Source organism: Capra hircus, chromosome 16 (genome assembly GCF_001704415.2).
Source record: "Capra hircus breed San Clemente chromosome 16, ASM170441v1, whole genome shotgun sequence".
Taxonomy (NCBI): Eukaryota; Metazoa; Chordata; class Mammalia; order Artiodactyla; family Bovidae; genus Capra; species Capra hircus.
In genome coordinates, this window is record NC_030823.1 from 26,043,472 (window position 1) to 26,069,296 (window position 25,825).

The 25,825-nt window shown below is 36.5% G+C and overlaps 1 protein-coding gene across 4 annotated transcripts in view; it reads right to left on the minus strand.

The window, feature by feature from the left end:
- The window catches only part of WDR26 (WD repeat domain 26), a 40,886-nt gene continuing 16,345 nt past the window's right edge, over nucleotides 1,285-25,825 (minus strand). For 2 of the 4 annotated variants that reach the window (XM_005690519.3, XM_005690517.3), the window contains exons 8-14: nucleotides 19,678-19,818; nucleotides 16,489-16,608; nucleotides 14,445-14,590; nucleotides 14,075-14,153; nucleotides 13,675-13,804; nucleotides 10,245-10,430; nucleotides 1,285-5,705 (exon numbers count right to left, since the gene is read on the minus strand). In XM_005690519.3, the coding sequence (XP_005690576.3) occupies nucleotides 5,680-5,705; nucleotides 10,245-10,430; nucleotides 13,675-13,804; nucleotides 14,075-14,153; nucleotides 14,445-14,590; nucleotides 16,489-16,608; nucleotides 19,678-19,818 (828 nt within the window). In that variant the 3' untranslated portion in view covers nucleotides 1,285-5,679. Of the gene's footprint in view, nucleotides 5,706-9,573; nucleotides 9,851-10,244; nucleotides 10,431-13,674; nucleotides 13,805-14,074; nucleotides 14,154-14,444; nucleotides 14,591-16,488; nucleotides 16,609-19,677; nucleotides 19,819-25,825 lie in introns of those variants that run through there. The other 2 variants (XM_005690518.3, XM_005690516.3) reach the window with 2 other exon arrangements.

A 25,825-nucleotide genomic window follows, 5' to 3' on the forward strand; every position in this document is an offset into this window, starting at 1 on the left:
GTTCTTTGGAACTCTGTGTCTAGTTGGATATGCCTTTCCCTCTCTCCCTTGCTTTTTGCTTCTCTCCTTTGTCCAGCTCTTTGTAAGGCCTCCTCAGATGACCACTGTGTCTGCTCTTCTTTTTCTTTGGGATGGTTTTATTCGCTGCCTCCTGTATAATATTATGGACCCCTGTCCGTAGTTCTTCAGGTACAGTTAATTAGATCTAATCTCTTGAATCTATCTGTTATCTCCACTGTGAGAGCTGGACTGTAAACAAGTGAAGTTTAAGTCGCTCAGTCGTGTCCAACTCTGTGACCCTATGGACTATATACAGTCCATGGAATTCTCCAGGCCAGAATACTGGAGTGGGCAGCCTTTCCTGTCTCCAGGGGATCTTCCCAGCCCAGGGATCGAACCCAGGTCAAGGCAGACTGCCAAAGAATTGATGCCTTTGAAGTGTGGCTCTGGAGAAGAATCCTGAGTGTCTCTTGGACAGCAAGGAGATCAAACCATTCAATCTTAAGGAAAATCAACCCTGAATACTCACTGGAAGGACTGACACAAGCTGAAGCTCCAATATTTTGGTCATCTGCTGTGAACAGCCGAATCATTGGAAAAGTCCCTGATGCTGGGAAAGATTGAGAGCAGAAGGAGAAGAGGGAGTCAGAGGATGAGTTAGCTGGTTGGTATCACTGATGCAATGGACATGAACTTGGGCAAACTTCAGGAGATAATGAGCGACAGGGAGGCCTGGTGCACTGGAGTCCATGGGGTTGCAGAGAGTCGGACACGACTGGGTGACTGAACAACATTTTTGAACATGTGGCATATGAGTCCTTTAAAATGCAAATGTTCCTGCAGATTTTCTAAATTAATCCATAATTACATACAATAGCTCTTTTAAAAATAACTGGCTAAGCAGTGCTTTGTTAGACACGGTTAAAAAATTCCAGGTGAATCTATGGATGTCAAATTCAGCAAACTGATTGTTCTAGGTAACAAGTACTATTTAAACACTCAGACTAATGGCTATTAGATTTAACACAGCTACAATTACTTAATTATTCATTCTGTTTATTGAATTAAAAAGGAGTACAAACAATTGGTTAAGTGCTATGCACTGACATGGAAAAGGTGTATTAAAAAAAAACAAACCCAGAAAAGCAAATCAAAGTTAACGTAGTTTCAGTTGAACAAAAATTTAAAGACATTTAATATACTACACATTTATAAAATAAAAGTTAACAAAGGGTGTTTTGTAAATAATTAGTAGAACAAGTGAAAATAAATATACCAGAGACCTCAAGTTTTTTACGCTTTAATGAAATAACAAAGCAAAGAAATTTAAACTACTAAATATAATCTGAGAGGCAGTTAAAAACAAAAAACAACCCCCCCCACCAAATTTAAGAACACAATCCTTTGAAACATTTAATCAGTCCATAGCAAATAATTATTACATACCAAAAGCTCTAAGTGTTAACTAGTTCCACCACAATGCCATGTAAATCTTGACAACTTAGAAATCTTGAGATCAACACTTAAGTTCTTTTTTTGATCTCTACAGCTTGGTTTGTAAATACACACATGCTTTTGTGGATCTATTTCCCCGCCACACACACACATTTTCAAGGAGCCAATAAAATTTTTTCCACCTGTGCCTAAAAATGTTCTGATTCAGTTTTAGCACATTGACCCTGATGATGAAAATGTTTTTAAGTTAAAGATGGGGACACAATTTCAGTCTTATAAAAATATACCAGTATTAACCAAACCTTAATTCAGAGAGGGCACTTCACATGTGCACGAGACTGTCAGTAAAACTGCTAAGAACCCAGAACAGCTGCTCCTAGGGCTTAAGTACTCTCTCTCTTTCATACAGATACAACACACACACACATTTTTATACTATTAGTTTCATTAAATCCAGGCTATCTGGACTAAGTAGATAAAGGATGGGTTTTGTTTTTGCAACTATAGGGCAGCTACTGTAACAATAGCTTACCACCACCAAAAATTTTCAATTAAGTTCACCCTGTTTTTAGAAAGTGTCTAAGTGTAAATGCAAATTCACCTCTTCTCTTAAAGTTAGCGGTTTATATTAAATCAGGTATGGTTTTTGAAATGGAAGTAATGTTTTCGGGAACAACCCCAAAAACGTTGCTAAAATTTAAATGAGAAAGTAAAACGAAACCAAGATAAACATTTTAGATATGGGACAAAAAGGATATTAATAAAAATGTCTTCTTTCCTCCCCATTCAAAAGTAGTCATTCTTCTGCTGTGAAAGAAACTGACATGGATATTTCCCTTTCAAGAGATGTAAGATATATTTACCAGTGTGAGCAGAGGTGTTAGGGTCAGTTCTTGTGTGCAGGAACCTAAAAAAGAGAATTTCAAAATGGGGAGGGGTGGGGAAAAAGGGTTTTCTATTAATGTCATGGAATGCCACTCTACAGGGACAACACTCCTAATAATAAAAATCACCAAATTACTACTAGTGTGATTTCAGATTGATAAAATATTGACAAGTCATTTTAATTAGTTTATTTTTAAAGTTAGGTAATCCCTTTTTGTTCTCCCACCCACTAAAATGGGCCAATCTGTAGGGGTATTTGGAAACAAAATTTCCTCTGTTTAAACTACTTACCTGGTTAAATAGAACATTTACCTGGCCAGTAACACAAAGTGTAGCTAGCATGAACACTAATAAAATACAGAAATAAAAACTGAGGCCATCTTCCCTCCCAGCTAATTCCCTACTCTTAATTCACCACCCACACACCCATTTTAGGAACCCCATATCCAACACTGTACTATTAATAACCAGTTATTTGGAGGAAAAAGACATTTAATTTCATACATGCTCTAGCCCTTGATCAATGAATAGTTAACAACAAAAACATTTTCAAGCACATGGAAATGAGCCTACTAACCTGATTTTTGGAGCCAAAATTCTCCACTCTATTTTGATCTATGTGCAAAAAGTATTGGTACTTTTCAGTTTATACATTTGTGAGTATCTTGCAGCTGGCTTGAAAATACTCTCACCTCAAGCCTAGACTACAGCACAGAGGTTTCAGTTGACAGCTATGAGTTAGACCATCGTGCCATCAGGTTCTTTGTACCATAAAATCCTAGGTTTCTTCATGTATTTCACCTTTCTAGCAGTCGCTGCACGGCACATGCACGAAATAGACGTTTACAGCAAGTTGGCACCGCAAAGTTCCAGTATATGTAGGAAGCTGCCGAATAAGACAGACTTGGAACACAAACTCACCTAGCTGCTACAGAAACCTTTGCATAGTTGTTACTCCATTTTAATGGAGTTATGTTCTTGTAAAATGTGCCTCACTTTGCCTCCACTTTTTTATAGTGTTCTTAAACTGTACTTCAGAAGCACTCTGAAAACTCAGATCTAGGGGTGGTTGGGTGAAGGACAGTAGACTCTGAGTGCCAAATTGCCCCTGAACGGGCACAAATCCCAGTGAATGTTACAAATGTACCATGGCACACTGTAATGCAATTTGTAAACAGCTGTGGAGTTTCTATGCCCACATTTTGTTAGTGATGTTACCATAGAGATCAGGGTAATTAATGGCTTCAGGGTATACATGAATCACTTAAAATATGAATGGATTTAACTGTGCTGAGGTAAACAGAAGTTGCCACTTAATTATATACAGTTACCAATGAAGATTTTATTCAAGCTTAAAGTAAAAAGTAATTTTAGTTAAGAAAAATGAAGTACCAGATAAACTGTAACATATAGTTATTTTAACTTAGAAATATCAAAACAGGAATTCTTGATTCTCTAAGTGGTGGTCTCTGCAAAATGGAGCTTAAAGAAATCTTTTACATTACCAATTTGATAAAATAATCTGCTGACCACGATCTGTCATCTCCTCTTACTATGAGCTTCTGGGAGAATCCGAGCTATTTTAAGGCCAATTTGTGTTTTTCTTTCTTCTCCCCTTCCCTGACTTGACCATTTCTCCCTGCTACCCTCCTGTTAAACGCCCCCCACCCCCATCCCACCCACCAAGGAAGAACTCCTGACATCCAAGCCTTTCTTCTCTTCTTTGTGGATCCTGAAGAAGTCTGCTCATGGTAAATAATAAAGATTTGGCTGGGTCAAAAGGAAACAGTGTTAAGACTTTTTTCTTCACCAGAATCTTATTTTGGAGATATTCCCACTCTTCTCAATGTAACAGCTATGGTCACCATATTCATCCTCTACTGAAAAGGGGAGGGAATTTCAAAGGAGACTAAGTATGTTGTACTCAGCTGTTATGGGATTTTAAAAGCACAATGTGAACATCAGGCTTTTGGCGTATTTTAAATGTGAAATTCTCAAAAGTGCTTTTCCATGAAGGAAACCTTTCCTTAAACTAAACAGGGAGGGGAGAGGGACACTACCCACAGCACCAGTTTAGAATGAGGTTCAGTATGGCAATATCTGAAAAACTGAGGAGAAATAGTGTTTAAATTTATGTATCCCTATGTCAAAATATTAAGGGCAATTAGAGAAATGATTATGAGGTTTGAAACCCAGTTTAAGTATGTTTGTAACCTGCTGAATTCTAACAAGCTCAATTATACTATAAACTTCCAAAGTGGTTATATCTGCTGATTTCTACTCTCTTGCTAGATGACACCAAAATGATTCCCCAAATTGAAAACAACTTGGAACAAGCTTTGTTGAAAACTTATACGGACTACTGATCTCTCATGTTGGTACAAATTTAAAATTCTCTTTTTGAATCTTGAATTTCTTCAAGATCAGGTACTGATGTTCCTTCGGGAATAAAACAAAAGGGGGAAAATCTTCAAAGCACTACTCTGAACTTTCTGTATAATGTCCTTCCAAGTACTGTTTCTGACCATGTCTCATGTGGTATTCCAGAAGAGCATCAGTTATACTGCGTATCTAAGTCATAGAGGAAACTCTTTTTTAGCTGGTTTAGATTCCAAATGTATACAAATGAAGTCACTTTAATCCTATAAATACTTCTTAATTTATTTTTAAAAAATTGTGCTGTTAACCCTTTTACGGGGCAACAAGCTATGTGAAAAGTACAAAACTTTTTGTCAAATGTAATATTGAGAGTGCTTTTGACATAGTTCACTGGTTTATCATCTGGATCAGTATATACTGCGCAACGGGCAAGGCTAGAATCCATGAACCAAGCTGCAAAGATCTCAAGCTAAATAAGGCGGAAAGATTTGGAGAAACAAAAGAAGGAAATTCTTTCCTATCCAATGTATACTCTTCAGACTAATGCACTCTTTCTATCAAGCCTTCTAAACTGTTAAATAAAGTTTTCCAAACAAGCATTTAAACTTCATTACACAGAAGAGCAACAAGAATGGTATCCTGCCAGACAAAAGGCAGGAGGGAAAAAAATATATATACTGAGTTCAATGGGTAAGCCTGAATGTAGCACAGTTCTTCACAACCGATGGGGGGATAATTCAACATGGTGTCCAACAACGTTCTAACGACGTGCTTCATCTCAACTGGTTACTATGAAGCAAGGTGTAAATGTTTGGCCCCAATCGGGCTTCAGAAATGGTTCTTTTTTCATGACGAGCATGTCAGTCCAGCTATCAATCATGTTTGTTTGCACCAAATCCCAAGCCATTAAAATACGACTAATTTTAAGTTAAACAGAAGTCGTCTGCTCCAAATTCGCCATCAACTATCCATGCTACTGCATTCCTCTGAATGAAGACAAGATGAAATGTGTATTGGGGGAAAAGAAGAAGAGGGGAGGGGGAGAAAAAAGTTACCAGTTAGAAAGTTTTGAAATCAGCATCATGACATCACAAAATATCTTAACATTAAAAAACAATCACATCAAGGCAAATTCTTGGTATTTTCATCATGATCATTAAAACTGTGTTATCTTAGGCTACATATTAACAGTCTAAACCCATGATTATTTTGAATATTGGAGAACCCAAGTGAATAATCATATTGGAATCTTATACTTTAAAAAGAAATCTTGAAATAGTTACTCAGAGTGGAAACATTTTTATGGTAGAATAAATAGAGAAGAAAGAAATAGAAGAGAAGAAAGAAATAGAATAGAAGAAAGAACATCAGGCAGTCCAAGGCAAAACTGCACTATAGCTATTGTACTGGGTTGGCCAAAGTTTGTTCAGTTCCCCAATTTTACAGAAAAATCCAAATAAACTTTTTTGTCCAATCCAGTATTGAATTATTTTAGTGGCTCAGCTTGAAACTCTGCAATATTACCCTACTCTGTGTGTGTTTGTGGGAAGGACAATGTGTTAACAGCTCTATTGATATAATTCACGTACTCTACAATGCACCCATTTAAACTGGACAATTCAGTAGTCATTAGCATATTCACATAGGATTGTACAACCATCAAGGCAATAAATTTTAAAACATTTTCATCACCATTAGAAGTCAATCAACAATCCTTAGCAATTACTAGTCTGCTTTCTCTACAGATTAGCCTATTTGGGACACTTTCATATAAATGGAACCACAATAGGTACTCTTTTGTGTCTGGCTTCTTTCATAGCATATTGTTTTTACAGTTCATCCATGTTGTAGCATGTATGAGTACTTGATTCTATTCGATTTTGTATAGTCCTCAAAAAAAAAAGTGCAGTATGGATTGCTACTTATAATGAAAGGTCAGCGATTCTTTTTTTTGGGAACTTAAGTGTTTTTAGTTAAATGACTTATAGTATCTTAGGATACTTATGGTTTTGGAATGCCATTTCCTTAGCTTCATCTACATTTTTCCCAAATGTCTATTCCAAACAGGTATTAATTAGAAAAAATGTTTTCAAGCAGGGGAAAAAGAACTCAGAGGATATCTTAATAAAAGGCATGTAACTAAGTATCTGGTTATAAAGAAGTTGTTTTCTTATTGTAGGTATAAATGAAAATCTTTTAGTGCTATACCTATTTGCAAAGCACAACTGAAAATTGCTTAATATGACCCAGTTCTTACAACTGGACTAAGTTTGTCTCATCCACCATAATGAGTATCCACAATAATTAAATTACCAAATAGCACTGCAACTCTTATTCCACTGTAGTGGAGGCACAAACATATCCTTAAAGCTATGTCTAAAATAAATCTACTTACAAGGTAAATCTGTTACTATATACCTAGTATTTTCCTAGTTCTTTGTATCAAATGTTTATTTGAAGAAGTAATTTCCAAAATGACTAATAAAATTTGAAAATCACATATAATCTCAGTTTATAGATCTCTAAAGTATCTATGAGTAGGCCTTGAAACCTAAAAAGGGCCAACAAACAAACACAAAATCAATCAAGACTTTTGCCTTTAGCTAATTTCAGAGGTATGTTAGTGAAATCATGTCATGTAGTGATCTACAAACACAAAAAGGCCCTAGAATGTTCTGAGTAACTCAAGAGTAGTTTTCAAACTTCTTGAGCTGTGTACTCTACATGCTTTTTACCCTTGTCTTTGGCTGTATATCCTCACCTACCAGTGAGATCTGGTACAGCTTGTACCATACAGATAAAAGCACAGAGAACATGCTTTTAAGCCATTTGTGCTACCCTGACAACCCTCCTCCTCTGAGAATAACTGAGAGCAGCTGGTCATCTTTCTTACTAAAAACACTTAGGTGGGACACACTGTGAACAAAAAAATCTGTTTATCCGTTTCTAGGTAAATTATTTCCTTTTAAGCAAACTAAACATTTTTGCTCTGAAGAAAGAACAGGTAAGTCATTTACATAAAATTTCTCATTATCTCTTCTTTCTAGCATATCTTGCTCAATTAAGCTATGTGCTTAACTTTTTAGCTTTCTGGCTTTGGGTTTTCTTCTGGTATCTCAAAGTAATGGAAAACACCTTTTAGACTTAGATTTGAAGACCTGGTAGCACTCTACAAGTTAATTAGTCTTGCCATGCTTCATTTTTCACACTCCAGAAATGAGGACAAATACACTTCTCCATTTCTCTTATAGGGCTATACAGATTGGGAAAGACTAGAGATCTCTTCAAGAAAATTAGAGATACCAAGGGAACATTTCATGCAAAGATGGGCGCAATAAAGGACAGAAATGGTATGGACCTAACAGAAGCACAAGATATTAAGAAGATGTGCCAAGAATACACAGAAGAACTGTACAAAAAAGATCTTCACGACCCAGATAGTCATGATGTTGTGATCACTAATCTAGAACCAGACATCTTGGAATGTGAAGTCAAGTGGGCCTTAGAAAGCATCACTATGAACAAAGCTAGTGGAGGTGATGGAATTCCAATTGAGCTGTTTCAAATCCTGAAAGATGGTGCTATGAAAGTGCTGCACTCAATATGCCAGCTAATTTGGAAAACTCAGCAGTGGCCACAGGACTGGAAAAGGTCAGTTTTCATTCCAATTCCAAAGAAAGGCAATGCCAAAGAATGCTCAAACTACCGCACAATTGCACTCATCTCACATGCTACTAAAGTAATGCTCAAAATTCTCCAAGCCAGGCTTCAGCAATACGTGAATCGTGAACTTCCTGATGTGCAAGCTGGTTTTAGAAAAGGCAGAGGATCCAGAGATCAAATTGCCAACATCCACTGGATCATGGAAAAAGCAAGAGAGTTCCAGAAGAACATCTATTTCTGCTTTATTGACTATGCCAAAGCCTTTGACTGTGTGGATCACAATAAACTGTGGAAAATTCTGAAAGAGATGGGAATACCAGACCACCTGACCTGCTTCTTGAGAAACCTATACGCAGGTCAGGAAGCAACAGTTAGAACTGGACATGGAACAACAGACTGATTCCAAATAGGAAAAGGAGTATGTCAAGGCTGTATATTGTCACCCTGCTTATTTAACTTCTATGCAGAGTACATCATGAGAAACGCTGGGCTGGAAGAAACACAAGCTGGAATCAAGATTGCCAGGAGAAATATCAATAACCTCAGATATGCAGATGACACCACCCTTATGGCAGAAAGTGAAGAGCAGCTAAAAAGCCTCTTGATGAAAGTGAAAGAGAGTGAAAAAGTTGGCCTAAAGCTCACCATTCAGAAAATGAAGATCATGGCATCTGGTCCCATCACGTCATGGGAAATAGATGGGGAAACAGTGGAAATGGTGTCAGACTTTATGTTTTTGGGCTCCAGAATCACTGCAGATGGTGACTGCAGCCGTGAAATGAAAAGACGCTTACTCCTCGGAAGAAAAGTTATGACCAACCTAGATAGCATATTTAAAAGCAGAGACATTACTTTGCCGACTAAGGTCCGTCTAGTCAAGGCTATGGTTTTTCCAGTAGTTGTGTATCGATGTGAGAGTTGGACTGTGACGAAGGCTGAGCGCCGAAGAATTGATGCTTTTGAACTGTGGTGTTGGAGAAGACTCTTGAGAGTCCCTTGGACTGCAAGGAGATCCAACCAGTCCATTCTGAAGGAGATCAGCCCTGGGCTTTCTTTGGAAGGAATGATGCTAAAGCTGAAACTCCAGTACTTCAGCCACATCATGCGAAGAGTTGACTCATTGGAAAAGACTCTGATGCTGGGAGGGATTAGGGGCAGGAGGAGAAGGGCATGACCGAGGATGAGATGGCTGGATGGCATCACGGACTCGATGGACTTGAGTCTGAGTGAACTCTGGGAGATGGTGATGGACAGGGAGGCCTGGCGTGCTGTGGTTCATGGTGTCGCAAAGAGTCGGACACGACTGAGCGACTAAACTGAACTGATACAGATGTTCTGCAAGACAGTGTACATAAAGGGCCTAGCAGGTTACTAGGCACACAGGTACATGATGAATTCTAGTTCCATTCTCTTTATCCATCATGCACAGTTCATGCTAGTGTGCTACATGGTATTAACAGACAGTCATCTGTAAGGATAAAACCATAAGCAAGATCATCCTGAAGTTGTTCAAATTTCATATACTAGCTAGTTTTCATGAGCACAGATGTATAAAATACTTGTCTAATGAAGCAAGATTTTTAGGAAGATTTTGAAAGTGGCAATACTAACTTGCCTGTAAATGAGGTGGCATATTCCTGCTTATTCTCACCACTGTCATCAATAAAACAAACAAAAAAATACTGTTGCATATTAGATTAATTAAAACTCCTGTGGAGTGAGATACAGTGTACAATCTTTAAATGAGGGAGAAAATCTATTATATCCTACACTTTAAAGTATCACCTAAAAGTGCTACAACTTTATGATAAATTAAGGCAAGGTTTCATTTGGAAAAAAACACAATACTGTATGACGGTTACCTTCAATATTCTGGTGGTCTATAAAAGGTGCTGGTCCCCATATCCTAACAGTGCCGTCATCTGAGGCGCTGGCCATCATGGATGGAATCTGTGGGTTCCAGCTCACGCAGTTGACTGTACGTGTGTGCCCTGTCAGCTCCGCAATTGGCAGTTCACTACGTTTGTGCCAGATGTAAACCTTGTGATCTGAATAACAGTAATTCAGAAAAAAGTTGGGAAAATGTTAACAGATTAACAAAACTGACTGATTTTAAGTTTTCTGCTCATTACAGAACATTTATCAGACTTGAAAGGACAACAAAAATAATGTGAAAAACAACATATATTATTTTTTGAAAAATCCATTTAAATTTTAATACACATTTTCCCTGTTAAAAACGACAGACTAGCTTGCAAGTCATCACAGAATCTGCAATATTCTGTAATATATAATGTATAATCACAGTCAAGACCTTTGAATATAAAGAAATCTAGGATGAAGATAAATTCTATGGAAATGAGAGGTGACAGAGAAGCAATGTATCCAAACTCAAATATGGCAATTAGGATGACAGCTAAATATTGAGTGCTTACAACATTCTAGGTGCTAAATAACTCTTATTTAATCTTCACCATCAAGAGGTGGTGCTCATCCCTTTTATGGTGACTGATGAACTGCAAGTGTAAGCAATCTCCTCATGGTTAACAGCTGGTAAACGGTGACCCTGGGATTGAAACCCGGGTAGTCCTGCTCACGTGTTTACTTGTGAGGCTAGACAGCTGTCCTACAGCTGTATCATGATATGACTGTGTGGTAGTCTATACTCTCATCAAGTGCCCATAAAAACCAAAAACCCCAACAACTTTGTTTCTTTGGATAAACTAATCTTCATAAACAAAACGAAACAACTGTCTAGTACAGAGCAGTGGTTCAAAGAAAGGGCTACAGAGTCAGCCTGCTTGGTCCACATCCTCCCTGTGTTCCTGACCAGGTGTGCAGCTGTGGGCACATTTCCCGTTCCCTGCAACTTTTCTTCTGTAGAAGGGGAGTCATACTTACCTCATCATGTTATGAGGATAAAATAAGTCTGTATATGAAGAAATGTTTTGACCAGAGTCTAACACACAGTAAACACCATGTATTCCCATAAAGAGTTAACTAAATATAAGTGATGGTTCTTGAACAGACAGCAGAACCCCAGGGTGAGTTAGAGAAGTGTCCCATCTGAAGAGCTGTCACTCAACTACATGATCAATGTGAGAACTTTCAGCAGATGTGCTGCCAACTGAGGAAACTTTACAGTGGTGAATAGGTAATAAACTTGTGGTAAAAGAACATGCCCTGGTTTCAAAACTTACAAAGGTAAAAAGTTGGAACCACTGTTGAACATTTTTTTGTGTATGGGAAGCAAAAGCTAAAAGGAACTCACTGATACTGAATTTATCTTTCCTAGAAGGTATTTGTTGTTCAGTCATTTTTGAAAATAATTTTCCTTGAATAAAACAAAACTTGAAAAAAAAAAATGCCCAGACCTGCTATGTTTCCCCTTGGACAGAGCAAGTCCACAAAGAAAGACTACAGGCTTTCTTGAAAAGTGAGAATGCAACTGAAATCTGCCTACTGAAATCTGGATGAAAATGCTTTTGTGAACACTGTAAATATCCAAGGAGGATATTTATTGAATATGCAGGAAAAATTAAGAAAGATCTGAGCAGTCAAGGTCAGAATGACAGGCCTTATGATCAAGTTCTGCTTACTTTCATCAGTTTAAGGAATCCAGTGCCAATGAAGAGGAAAAAGAAAGTTTTTCTCTTTATTATCAGCATAATGAAAAGGCTGGAGTAATGGCATAACTTTTAGGTGGAAATGCTTCCTATTGCTCTATCTTATATTGACATTCATGATTTTGGGGGTTTGGAAGGTTCTTGGAATATATTTCTTACAAATAAACAACGAATGGATTACTGTGGACATCTTGGGAGAGAGCATATTTGCTATAACCACTTGGTGTTGAAAACATTTTTAGAGTCATTCTAAACCACCCGAGTCATGAGAATCCTAATCTCTTTCCTTCACAGTTATGTTTCATTTTTAGCCCTAAATAGAATATAATGTGGCTTAATTACATTATTCATCAGGCTTAGTTCTAAAGTTAGTTTGGGCCGAAAAAAAAAAAAAAGATTGGCATCACTAGGGATAATGGTGGCAATACATGTTTTTTAAAAGTACTTCTAGGCTACATATTATTTTTAGAAAGAGTATAGGGGATTGTCACAGTTGGTAAAGAATCCACCTGCCAATTCAGGAGACATAATAGATGTGGGTTCTATCCCTGAGCCAGGAAGATCCTCTGGAGGAGGAAATGGCAACCTATGCTATGGTCCATGGGGTCACAAACAGCTGGACACACACAGACACAGATATACACACACACACAAACATACACATGCCAGGAAGATCCTCTGGAGGAAGAAATGGCAACCTATGCTACGGTCCATAGGGTCACAAAGAGTTGCACTTGCACACACACACACACACGATTGTGTCCATGGGATCACAAAGAGTTGGACACACACACACACACACACGATTGTGAGGCATAATTAAGAGGGGTAAAAAACCCCACCAGGAGCAGGATTAAATAGAGCATGGGGAAGAATCTTTGAGTAGGGGAGCTAAAAAGCATGTAGAAGGGCTTAATATATTTAAATCATATCAAATAGAAACCAATGGAAAATCTAGAAGAAAATAACATTAAATTAACAGATAAAAAAGATTTTTTGATGGGCAAGAAGTGAAATTTTTAATAATCTGCCATTATTTGTTTCTATTACCTTAAAATGTACAGCAACTTTTAATACTGCCTCACTTATTTGTGCTTGCATATTTTAAACAATTTGTTTTAAATTAGACTACTTGAGGCACATGCCTGCCTGATATACTGATGTTATTAGACCAGAGTAAGTTATTAAAAAAGGTAGTAGTTAATTCCATAATTTGAGCTTTTCTGAGATCATAAGAATCCCATGGTTTCAAAGAAAATCTAAATTATTTTCTTTGGTCATTAAAGAACCACTGAAGATCTAATTACAATCAATTTTGTCCAAGATCAAGTAAAACATCATTAACCTTGATTTTTAAGATACTATTAATATCTGAAAACCGTTCAATGTCACGAAAAGAAAGAGTAATGATTTAACTAAATCTTGATTTGACACATGCACCAAATACACTTCCACACAGCCACAACAGGCACTATTGATCTGTGACAATGAGGGACTCAAATCATCTCAAGAAAAGGGAAATCAACAGTGCACTGGATAAATGACTCATACAGTTTCTGATTTAACATCCTGAATTTGTTTGGAGACATAACTACCTTTACAAACAGAATTATAGAACTTTCAGTCCGTCTGTATATATCTGTGAATCAACAGAGACACAATTCACCTTCACTGCCACTAGCGATGAAGTCTTCATTATGGCCTCCAAAACATGAATGAATCGTATAAAACCCTTGTGTAACACCTTGATACTTTCTTACTAAAACTCTGTCTTGCAAGTCCCATAAATGAACTCCCTGTAAGCAAAAGAGAATATAGGTATTTATTCTTAACGCAAAAGAATTTTAAAGAGTAATCTGTGACTATGCATTTGCCTGATGAACATTTCCATTTTCTGTTTATGCAAAATGCCAATGTCCTGAAAAATTTCCAATTGACTCTACAAACTTATGGATCAAACACATGAAGTAAAATTTAAGAATTCATCAAGATATTTGTTATATAAACTAAAACCCACGAATTTTAACTAAGCTAAATTTTCCCGAGAATTATGTTAATAAACTTACCTGAGTTGCTACATTTAACAAAGCTAATCGGCCATTCTTTGAAATAGTAAAAGACATAATGGGATGATCTTCTTGTACTCTGTAACCAAAAAATAATTTGTCAAAACCAACATACTAAGAATCAAGACATTAAAATTATTTAAATACAACAAATTTTGTCTGTAATCACTATTACATACTATATTTCAATCAAGAAAAAGAATCTGAGTTAATAATTACTAAGCACCACTTGACTATCCACCCAAATTACCAATCAAACCAAAAATATAATAAAAATAATAACTCTTCTTTTGAAGAAGCAAGTTCTACTACACTTTTGTTTTAATATAAATCAGATAACTGTTGTTTAATGGATATAAAGTATATTTACATGTTTCTATCTGTAAGGTCCTCGAAGTTATATCCCCGAATTCGCTGGTGTGTATCTGATGCCAGAACAGTCTTCCCGTCACTCAAGCACCAAAGACATTGCACTCTCACTCCTTCCCAAGAGTCAAGGAGATTACCATCTAAATCCTGAGGAGAAAATTACTATTAACTTCATTACTGAACAGCACTCAGAAAGCAGACAAAGAACCAAAAGAATCTTTTTTTTACCCCAAAAGAATCTCTTAATGTATCTTTTTGTAATATCTATCTTTTCCTGAGACTGATCGCAACCTAGTTGTTCCTTAAGTATTTTCAATCATCAAAATTTATATAAGTCAAATTTCATTACAATACCTAGGGGAAGGGGGATAATCTTAGTAAATCTATCTCCCCTTCTATCAAGCATAGATAAATACAATAAATACAAAGAAAGAAAAGAATCCTTAAGTTTCAAGGGCTCACAACTTTTGGAAAAGAATTTAAACATCCCTTTAAAATACACTATACTGGGATTTGTACTGTAATATTCAGAAGCTGTGATATGGAAAAAGATAACTAATATGAATTATAGCTGTATAGAACTTAGGAATCTGTTATGATGTTTTTAAAAAAATCACCAAGTTTGTAACATGCTCTACCGAGCAAAGCTCTTAGGATCATTATCTTCCTGAACATTCAAAGCTCTGAGTGGCAATCCTATTTTTACAGGTTAGGGAGCTACCAAGTCATGTACCCTGAAGGCTTAAACACTGTAAGGGACGGCAAAGTCAGCAGAAACACACAAGGCCACTTTGAATCCAGGGAATTAAGAACTAATGGCTTAAATGCCAAAATGATGACTATAGTTAATAATACTGTATTGCATATGTGAAAGTTGCTAATAAAGTAAATCTTAAAAATCCTAAGAAAAAAATTTTGTATGTATGGTGATGTTTGTTAATAAGACTTATTGTAGAAATCATTCTGTAATACATACAAATACTGATCATATTATGTCATATACCTGAAACTAATGTAACAATATATGTCAATTATATCAATCAATCAATCAATGAAAGTACAGCATTAGCCCATGGAGAGAAAGTCCAGACATAAAATGCTTAAATTAGTATATTATAATGGTACTGACCACTTAAAATAACAAAAGAAAATCAGGGGTGTATCAATAAACTGTATTGGGACAACTGGGGAAAAATTAAATGACTTACAACCATGCTGAGACAATAGCACACTAGATTCCATGAGTCTTGCAGTCAGCTTAATGAAACTGATAATTTGTAATGGCAACATAAAAGCTTTTATGATAAATGACCTACACTGAATGATTTGATGGGGTTATGATATTTAACTTTAGTCTTAAATAAATAAATCTAGAAGGATCTACTGGAACCATGGTAGGCAGTGATATGAGACATGAAATCTAGATAATAGGGAGTAATGACACTGCATTTGTATCATTATCTACTTTCTCAAAAGACTTTTTACCTATTACTTACTTTTATTATCCCAACACACCAAGATTAATAGAGCAGGTAATGATCAGAAGACACCTCAAATAAAGACTGGACAGTTTCCTGGCAACATTCATCATCACTTTTATTCCTCAAATATTTAAAAGTCAGTCTCCTCATGAAATACAGCATTTTTCGGGGGGTGGGGGCGGGGTGGCGGGAGGCCGAGAGAGATACAAAAAATCCAAAGGGCTAAAGACCTCCCCACCAAAGAAAATTAATACTAAAACTTTTTGTCCCTATACATAAGAAACTTACTTATTTATAAGAACAAAATGTTTAGTAGGACAATCTTTTTTTTAATGTTTCACTAAATTCAAAGCCTATACTTTGTATAAGCACTTGAAATGTGTTTTTAAAAAAGAGAAAGATTCCACAGAAAGTTCTATTGGACAGTGTTTATCTTAGACAGTCAAATGGGTTTTCATATATTTTATAAAAGTTATCAAGTCAAGTGAATTCTTTATTTTTACAAAACTAAATTTGCTTTTAAGTAAATTTGTAGGCATCTGAAATAGGGCACTAAATACTCACACACTGATAGAACTGCCCACGCTGACCTCCAGTCACAAAGCGTTTCCCATCTGGATTCCAAGCCACACTTGTTAAACTGTCTTCATGAGATTGGCTCATTTTTGTCCTTAGCTCTCCCGTCTACAAGGAAATAAAACTGTGGATGAGATCTTCAAGATACTCCTCTAAAGGGAATGTATAAAGAAAAAAAAGAAAAAGGATAGTAACTGGGATATCTGGTTAGTTTAATACTCCTAATTAGCGAAGTAAACTGTTTAAATTGGCCTTACAGAACAAGACTATAGATATTCAGAAGAGAAATTAAATACTTGAAAAAAACTCAGGAGTCAAACAAAGCCTGGCATAGGTGATTCAAAGAATAGCTATGAGATAAACTTCAAACAGAACTCTTGTCTTAAATCAATTACATGCATAAATTAAAACAAGTAATTTTCCCCAAGTACAATGATGAAAAGCCCAGCACAACATACCTATTGCTTCTGAGTTCTCACTTCTCCTTAGTTCACAGTTCTTTATTTTATTCTAAAATTGTAGTTCATGCAATTAGCAACTCCTTAAGAACATGAGTAATAGGCAGAAAAACTATGCCCTTACTCTAGGCCAAGAGTGTAGGTAGTCTAAATTACATTAATTTCATATCCGATATGCTCAAAATGTAGAAGGGAGAATGGGAAAACAAAAATTATTTTTCTGATACACTTTGTACTGTTTAGCATAGTCATTTTAAAGCATTCCCAACTAAGTAAGACTATTTAGTTGGTTACAACCCTCAGATATCCTCCTGTTATTTTTTCTAAGTTATTCAACTTAGAAGGTAGACACATACCATTTAATCTAGTCTTGATTCCATTTTGTTCATGGATTAGAAACAGGATCTGAGAGATTAGAGCTGCCCTTGGGATAATAAAAAGTACATGGGCATAATTTTCCTGTGAGAAATGGGTAATCAAATTAAAAAAAAAAAAAGAAAAAAAAAGGGTGCATGATCAGGAAATGGGGCGAAGTAATAAAAGCAAAGAGGGCACAAAAACCAGAATGTCTTCCTTACACTGAAAAAGAAAAAAAAAATTCAGCAGTCTTAAACCCTTCCCCCCATATTGTTAACTATTCTCAAGTCATGATCTTTTGAAATAAATGGGTAAAAAAAAAAAAAAAAATTTAGAAACACAAATACATATGCAACAACTGAATCTTCAGCATTTTCTATTTATAGTAAGTTCTGAAGGCAGAAATGGTCTTTTCTTCTGTTATGCTCAGGACTGTTTGAGTATGAGGACAGGTATCCCCAGAATTTTGAAAGTTTGCTTTGTACCACTTGGCTTTTACAAAGATCTACATTAGTACCTGTTTTTGCCAAGCAAAAGAGGATGTTTGCTTTTACGAAAAATGTCTGTGGAAAGTGAAAACAGTGTTTTGCAGGGAGTTGTTACAGAGGCAGCATACACTCTGAAGCGTGAGAGTGGCTCCTTCCCAGGAACTACTCTCAGCATCAAGCTGCCATGGCTTTGAGCTATGTGAGCACCTGTGCTTTATCTTGATTTATTTTGTGCATGCTTTAGTAAGATGTGTCCTAAGGTAACTGCTTCTTTATGCCATTTTAGCTTATGAAAAATTTCACAGAAATAATTACTTTCAGATAGCAGGGGAAACCTGTAATGAGCAGTCTACATAAAATCTAAACGAAGCAATTTTGAAAACTGACTTAAAAGGACCACCCTTTTAGAATAAGTCTGTAACATAACACACAGTAAAACAGTTAAGCTGTAATAGTCTAACTGTCCAGAAATTAAAAATTGAATTTAAAGAAGACTATACAGGCTGACTCTCTGTTGTGGCACTATGACCATATACTTCTTCTCCCTTTGAGGGGTGGAAATTTTAGGTCAGATTCATTTTAAGCTTGAGAAGCCATCTGATCTACTCTGTGCTTTGCCACCCTGAGCCCAATCACAAATACAACACTGATTCAACACTAGTTTGATAAAAATGGCATAGACACATTTTGGGAACAACTGGGGATTTTTAAATTATGAAACAAATATTAGAGAATTATAGGTAAGATAATGGCATTTGATTACACAGGAAAATATTACTATTAAGGAGATACATGTTTAAATAGTTAGTGGTAAAATATAATCTTAATCTACTTCCAGATGTTTTAGGTATAGATATATAAATATGTATGTTTGTATGCATGCATGTATATACACACAAAATGTAACAAAATGTTAATAACATCTGCTGAATCTATAGTGGCACAGATACAGGTCATCGCTATATTCATATTTCAACCTTTCTCAATATTTCAAAATTTTTTTAATAAAAAAAACTGGGGTGAAATATAAATGTTACTGTAGAATTAGATTTATGGCACAGGTACATTTTAGTATTCATCTGTCTCCTATACCATCTTATTGAGTCATTTCTATGGAGCTTTTATCTTTACTCTTGAAAAAAATCAATTTACACAGGGGTCCCTAAACTCAAAACCATATCCCATCAGCTTATACTTTTACACCCAAACTGTAGCCTGAACTATTCCCCTGCCAAGAAGTTAAAAAAAAAAAAATCATTTAACCAGCCAGCTTATGGAAGAAACTTAAAAATAATTTAAAATGATTAACTAGAAGATTTCCAAAATAGAGCCAATAGATGATAGGGTGAACTCAGTGCTGAGTTTTTCTAAAATGGAACTCTAGATAAAGTGTTTAAGTTTTCATTTGGAAATTACAATAAAACTCTTGATAGTAAGTACTGTAAACATCATTTAAATCTACTAAACGAGACTGTAACATTAAATATAGGTAAGGAAACGGTGCAATTGCCACTGGGATGGAAAGTGTGGTCATGTCCATGTTTACACCCTTGAAAGTAAGTTTTATATAAAACTGTGCAACCTCAAAGCAACTGTGAAATCTTTACTGAGGCACAAAGTATCACAGTAAAATAGTACATATTACACACTACAAAGTACAACATCCCTAAAAATACCTACTGATCATTCTTTCAAAAATGCTCAACAAAATATTTAAATTTATAAATCTGGATACCTGGGTTCCATTTGATGAATTAATTATCTTTTATAAGAAATACATCATGGGAATTTAGGTTGAATGAATAAAGTTATAACAAAGATGTGCAGTATGATTATACATTATAAAGACTAAACCAAGGATAAAATTTGCTCACTTGTACATTCCAAAGCCAAAGCTCAGAGCAGTCATCTGGGCCACAAGCAACAAGATAGTTGTCGTCAGGACTCCATGCAATATAAGAAACGCCGTAAGCATGTCCTTCTAATGTTTTAAGCAGTTTTAGCAGGTGTGTATCCTAGGAGAGAAAACAGACAACTCAGTTAACTCTCATTTCTAAAGTCACTGTTTTTTGGGCTTAAGAACTTAAATAGCTACAAAGATGAGCTTTGATAATATAGTTTAATAGGAGGACATTTTCACAGATTTTGCCAATTCCCTGCCCCTAAGAGAACCTCTAACTTGCTTCATAAAAACTCATTCACGCTGCAACATCCATTAAGCATCAACTACACACAGAGCACTGAATGCTAGATGGAAATAAAGATGACACAGGTTTTGTACTTACGAGACTTTCAAGGAAACTTAAAACAGGTAATAATAAAAGCTACCCCCTCCTCTTAAAAAGTTTTAATGAGATGTATCTTAGCATAAAATTCATCCCTTCTAAAGTATATGATTCAGTGACTTTTAGTATATTCAGAGATTGTGCAACCATTACTGAGAACATTTTCATCACCCCAAAAAGAATCTCTATACTAAATGGCAGTTATTCCCTATTCTCCCTTCCTCCAGCCCTGGCAACTGCCACTTTCTCCATGGATTTGTCTGTTATGGACATTTCACATAAAATAAATTATACAACATGTCCAGTTTTTTGTAACTGGCTTCTTTCACTTAGCATAGTGTTTTCACAGTTCATCCCTGTTGTGGAATGTATCAGTATTTTATTCCTTTTAATTGTTGAATAGTATTCCACTTTATGCCTATACCATATTAAGCAACATCTGGATTGTTTCCACTTTTTGGCTATTATGAATAATGCTGCTACAACTATGTAAGAGTTTTTGTGCAGACCCATGTCTTTATTTCTCTTGGGTATATGTGTAGGAGAATTGGTGGGTCATATGCCAATCCTGCACTTAACAATGTGAGGAGCTGCCAAACTGTTTCTTAAGTGTTTAAACCATTTTACACTCCTACCAGGAGAGCTACCACTTATTTGGTGCTAATCAGTATTAGCACTATTCACAATCAATCTCATTTAAACCTCATAAATCTAAAAGGTTAAGAATTATTCTCCTCCCCCATATTACAGGAAAGGACATGAAGATTGAGAAAGGTTAGAAACAACTTGCCTTTACTGATAGTATTATCAGGGATTTGAACCTGAGGTGCCTGATTCTAAAGCTACATAGGATGAAATACATAAACTGCAAACATGGAGTGGCAAATGAAAAGACTGGAAAATTGACATCTTTATTTTAGACTAAAGGGTTAAATTTTATCCTGCAAGTGAAGAATGATTTTTAAGCTTGGAAATATACAACATACTTGGCTTTAGGAAGAGAACTCATTAACAGGGTGGAAGAAGAATCAGAACAAAGAGAGACGCAGAATAAGGATACTCCCAATAAAATAGGAAAAGGAGTACCCTGCTTATTCAACTTATATGCAGAGTACATCATGAGAAATGCTGGGCTGGAAGAGGCACAAGCTGGAATCAAGACTACCGGGAGAAATATCAATAACCTCAGAAATGCAGATGATGCCACCCTTATGGCAGAAAGTGAAGAGGAACTAAAAAGCCTCTTGATGAAAGTGAAAGTTGAGTGAAAAAGTTGGCTTAAGCCTCAACATTCAGAAAACGAAGATCATGGCATCCGGTCCCATCACTTCATGGCAAATAGATGGGGAAACAGTGGAAACAGTGTCAGACTTTATTTTGGGGGGCTCCAAAATCACTGCAGATGGTGACTGCAACCATGAAATTAAAAGACGCTTACTCATTGGAAGGAAAGTTATGACCAACCTAGATAGCATATTCAAAAGCAGAGACATTACTTTGCCAACAAAGGTCTGTCTAGTCAAGGCTATGGTTTTTCCAGTGGTCATGTATAGATGTGAGAGTTGGACTGTGAAGAAAGCTGAGCACCGAAGAATGGATGCTTTTGAACTGTGGTTTGGAGAAGTCCCTTGGACTGCAAGGAGATCCAACCAGTCCATTCTGAAGGAGATCAGCCCTGGGCTTTCTTTGGAAGGAATGATGCTAAAGCTGAAACTCCAGTACTTTGGCCACCTCATGCGAAGAGTTGACTCATTGGAAAAGACCCTGATGCTGGGAGGGATTGGGGGCAGGAGAAGAAGGGGACGACAGAGGATGAGATGGCTGGATGGTATCACTGACTCGATGGATGTGAGTTTGAGTGAACTCCGGGAGATGGTGATGGACAGGGAGGCCTGGCGTGCTGCGATTCATGGGGTCGCAAAGAGTCGGACACGACTGAGCGACTGAACTGAACTCAACGAGCCAGCACAACAGTCACATAGTTAAGACAAGAAATGGGCCTTAAACTAACATGGTCAGGACTGAAAGAGGTTGTGGAACATAAAACTGACATGACAGAATGAGACAAAAAATGTTCCAAGACTATCTCTAAATAACTGTTTTAGGGAATAACAATGAACGTAAACAGTGTGAAGGAAGCAGAATTTGGGAAGACTAGACTAATGGAGACCAGTTTGGGCTAATTCCAATGCTGATGGAAATTTCAGTGATGACCTATAGCAGTTAGAAATGGGTCTGGAACTAGTCTGATAAAACTAGATTGGGAATTTATTTTGAAAATTCAATAGTTTACAATGCCATTACTTCTGATTCTTCTTTGGGAAGATGATAATAGGCCTGGGGTATTCGATCATAGTATCATTAAGTCAAAGTAGCATGCATAATTTAATAAGCAAGTCAAGTCTTTTGGACTAGCCCAGTATCTTCTGGGAACAAACTTTCATTCACAGTGGTGTTTTAGATTTACAGAAAGATTTGCTTCTAAACTAATGACAAGCTACTACAGAAGTATTTACCTAAAAAACTAATAATTTCATGCAATTAAAAAATAGAAAGCCATGAAAGGAAAAGCTGAAAACAAATGAGAATATTAATATTATATCTTCAGAAGTACAATGCCTTTATAAAGAGTAACCTATTCCAAATGGTAATATCATATTCATGCAATCCACTTAATTTTGCTTGGATTCTGAGGAGGGGAATGGGTAAAGTTCTTTATTGGGAAAAAAGGTAAAAAAAAACCTGTTAAAGGAAACTTACCACTGGAATAACATCAATTCAAATATTAAGGTTCTCTCTATATACTCTTTCTATCCACTAAAAATACATATTCAAAAACATAACTGATTTTCCTAACAAGTTTTTCAAATAGTATTTGACATAGAAAAATACCATGATACCAAACTCTAAAACCCACTGTATCACAGATTTAAATATAAGCACTGACTGCATTTGCCAAGCTAATCTGGACATAAAAGCCCTTTACATGTAACCACTGTTAACATTTTACATAACCAGTATTCTCATAAGAACACTTTGGGAAACAATGGCATAAAAGTCTGATGTCTTTAGCAAAGTATAGAAGATCCTCCTTGATCTGGCTGCTACTTACTTCATGAACCTCATCTCCTAGTCTACAGAGTCTTCACTCAAACTGCCCAGTCACGTTATCTTTTACCTGAGGGCCAGCTGTAATGTTTTGCCTAAATAATTTACTTCCCCTTCATCTCAGACTTACTTGTCATACTTTTCCTTGCTTTCCAATTCCAGTAGGATCTTTTTTGAGTTCCTGTAGCATTCACTAAAGAATAATTACATGTATTATCGGGAGCCCAGTCCGACTTCTATCAAAAAGGCCAAGCACACAGCAGGTGCTCAATAAATACTCCCTAAACAAAAGGGACTCATACATTGCTGCTAAAAGAAAATATGTAATAAAGAAGTTTTGATACGGCTGCTTTCTTTTCAGACATGTTATAAATATCTACTGAATGAAAATACTTCTTATAGTAGTTCAGTTCAGTCACGTCGGACTCTTTGCGACTCCATGAACCGCAGCACGCCAGGCCTCCCTGTCCATCATCAACTCCCGGAGTTCACCCAGTTTGTCCATTGAGTCGGTGATGCCATCTAACCATCTCATCCTTTGTTGTCCCCTTCTCCTCCTGCCTTCAATCTTTTCCAACATCAGGGTCTTTTCAAATGCATCAGCTCTTCGCATCAGGTGGCCAAAATATTGGAGTTTCAGCTTCAACATCAGTCCTTCCAATGATAAGGTTATGATGGATCCCAACCTATTTTTCTAGTCACATTTCCCATGCTTTGCCTTACTCATCCTATTCGCTTACTAAATAGTAGTTCTTATACTTGAAAATGCACTTCTTTATTTTCACTAACCACACACTGATATTCAGTATTTCTTTCAATCCTGAATACAGGCAATTAACAAGGCAGCATTGGGTGGTATTAGGCAACTATTAATAATGGATATTTCAACTATTTTCACATATTATAGCTTTGGATATCTCAAAATTTTATGCTTATCACTACTTCAAAATTTTTGAAGTTATCAGATCTGCTACTAGAATCTGTTACTAAGCTTATAAAAAGCAGCATATTACTGTACTGTATCTGTTTTTGTACTATTTTGATAATTATATTTCAGTATAATTTGGTTTACATTTATGATACATACTTGGGCTTCCTAAGTGCTTTGGATTACGCGTTTAAAAACATTATTCTGAGGAGGGAGTCCATAGGGTTCAGACTGCCAGAGGAGTACATGGTACAATAAAAGGAAAAAAATGCCTGCTTTAAGGCAGAGTAGATCTTGTTCATCTTTCTTCATTCATAGCATATTGCAGGTACACAAGAATTGATGTATGTTCTCAAACTGACTCTACTCTTTTTAAAATATTTCCTTCTATGGCTCCCTTTCTCAATAATGTTATTTATACTTTCTGATTTTAGGTGAATGACTCCTAAACCAAATACATCTTAACCTATTTGGAGTCATGTACTTCCTTAATTGCTTGGCTGAAAGAAATGGACGTACTCCTCTCTACAAATTTGTAGGTCACCTGGTCCATCCTAAAGACAATTTTGATTTTTGAGGGAACTTAATGCCAAAGAATGCTCAAACTACCGCACAATTGCACTCATCTCACACGCTAGTGAAGTAATGCTTAAAATTCTTCAAGCCAGGCTTCAGCAATACATGAACAGTGTACTTTCAGATGTTCAAGCTGGTTTTAGAAAAGGCAGAGGGACCAGAGATCAAATTGCCAACATCCGCTGGATCATGGAAAAAGCAAGAGAGTTCCAGAAAAACATCTACTTATGCTTTACTGACTATGCTAAAGCCTTTGACTGTGTGGATCACAATAAACAGTGGAAAATTCTGAAAGAGATAGGAATACCAGACCACCCGACCAGCCTCTTGAGAAACCTGTATGGAGGTCAGGAAGCAACAGTTAGAACTGGACATGGAACAACAGACTGGTTCCAAATAGGAAAAGGAGTATGTCAAGGCTGTATATTGTCACCCTGCTTATCTAACTTCTATGCAGAGTACATCATGAGAAATGCTGGGCTGGAGGAAGCACAAGCTGGAATCAAGATCGCTGGGAGAAATATCAGTAACCTCAGACAGATATGCAGATGACACCACCCTACGGCAGAAAGTGAAGAACTAAAGAGCCTCTTAATGAAAGTGAAAGAGTGAAAAAGTTGGCTTAAAGCTCAACATTCAGAAAACGAAGATCATGGCATCCGGTCCCATCACTTCATGGCAAATAGATGGGGAAACCGTGGAAACAGTGTCAGACTTTATTTTTTGGGGCTCCAAAATCACTGCAGATGGTGATTGCAGCCATGAAATTAAAAGACGTTTACTCCTTGGAAGGAAAGTTATGACCAACCTAGATAGCATATTCAAAAGCAGAGACATTACTTTGCCAACAAAGGTCCATCTAGTTAAGGCTATGGTTTTTCCAGGGGTCAGGTATGGATGTGAGAGTTGGACTATAAAGAAAGCTGAGCACCGAAGAATTGATGCTTTTGAACTGTGGTGTTGGAGAAGACTCTTGAGAGTCCCTTGGACTGCAAGGAGATCCAACCAGTCCATCCTAAAGGAGATCAGTCCTGGGTGTTCATTGGAAGAACTGATGTTGAAGCTGAAACTCCAATACTTTGGCCACCTCATGCAAAGAGTTGACTCATTTGAAAAGACCCTGAT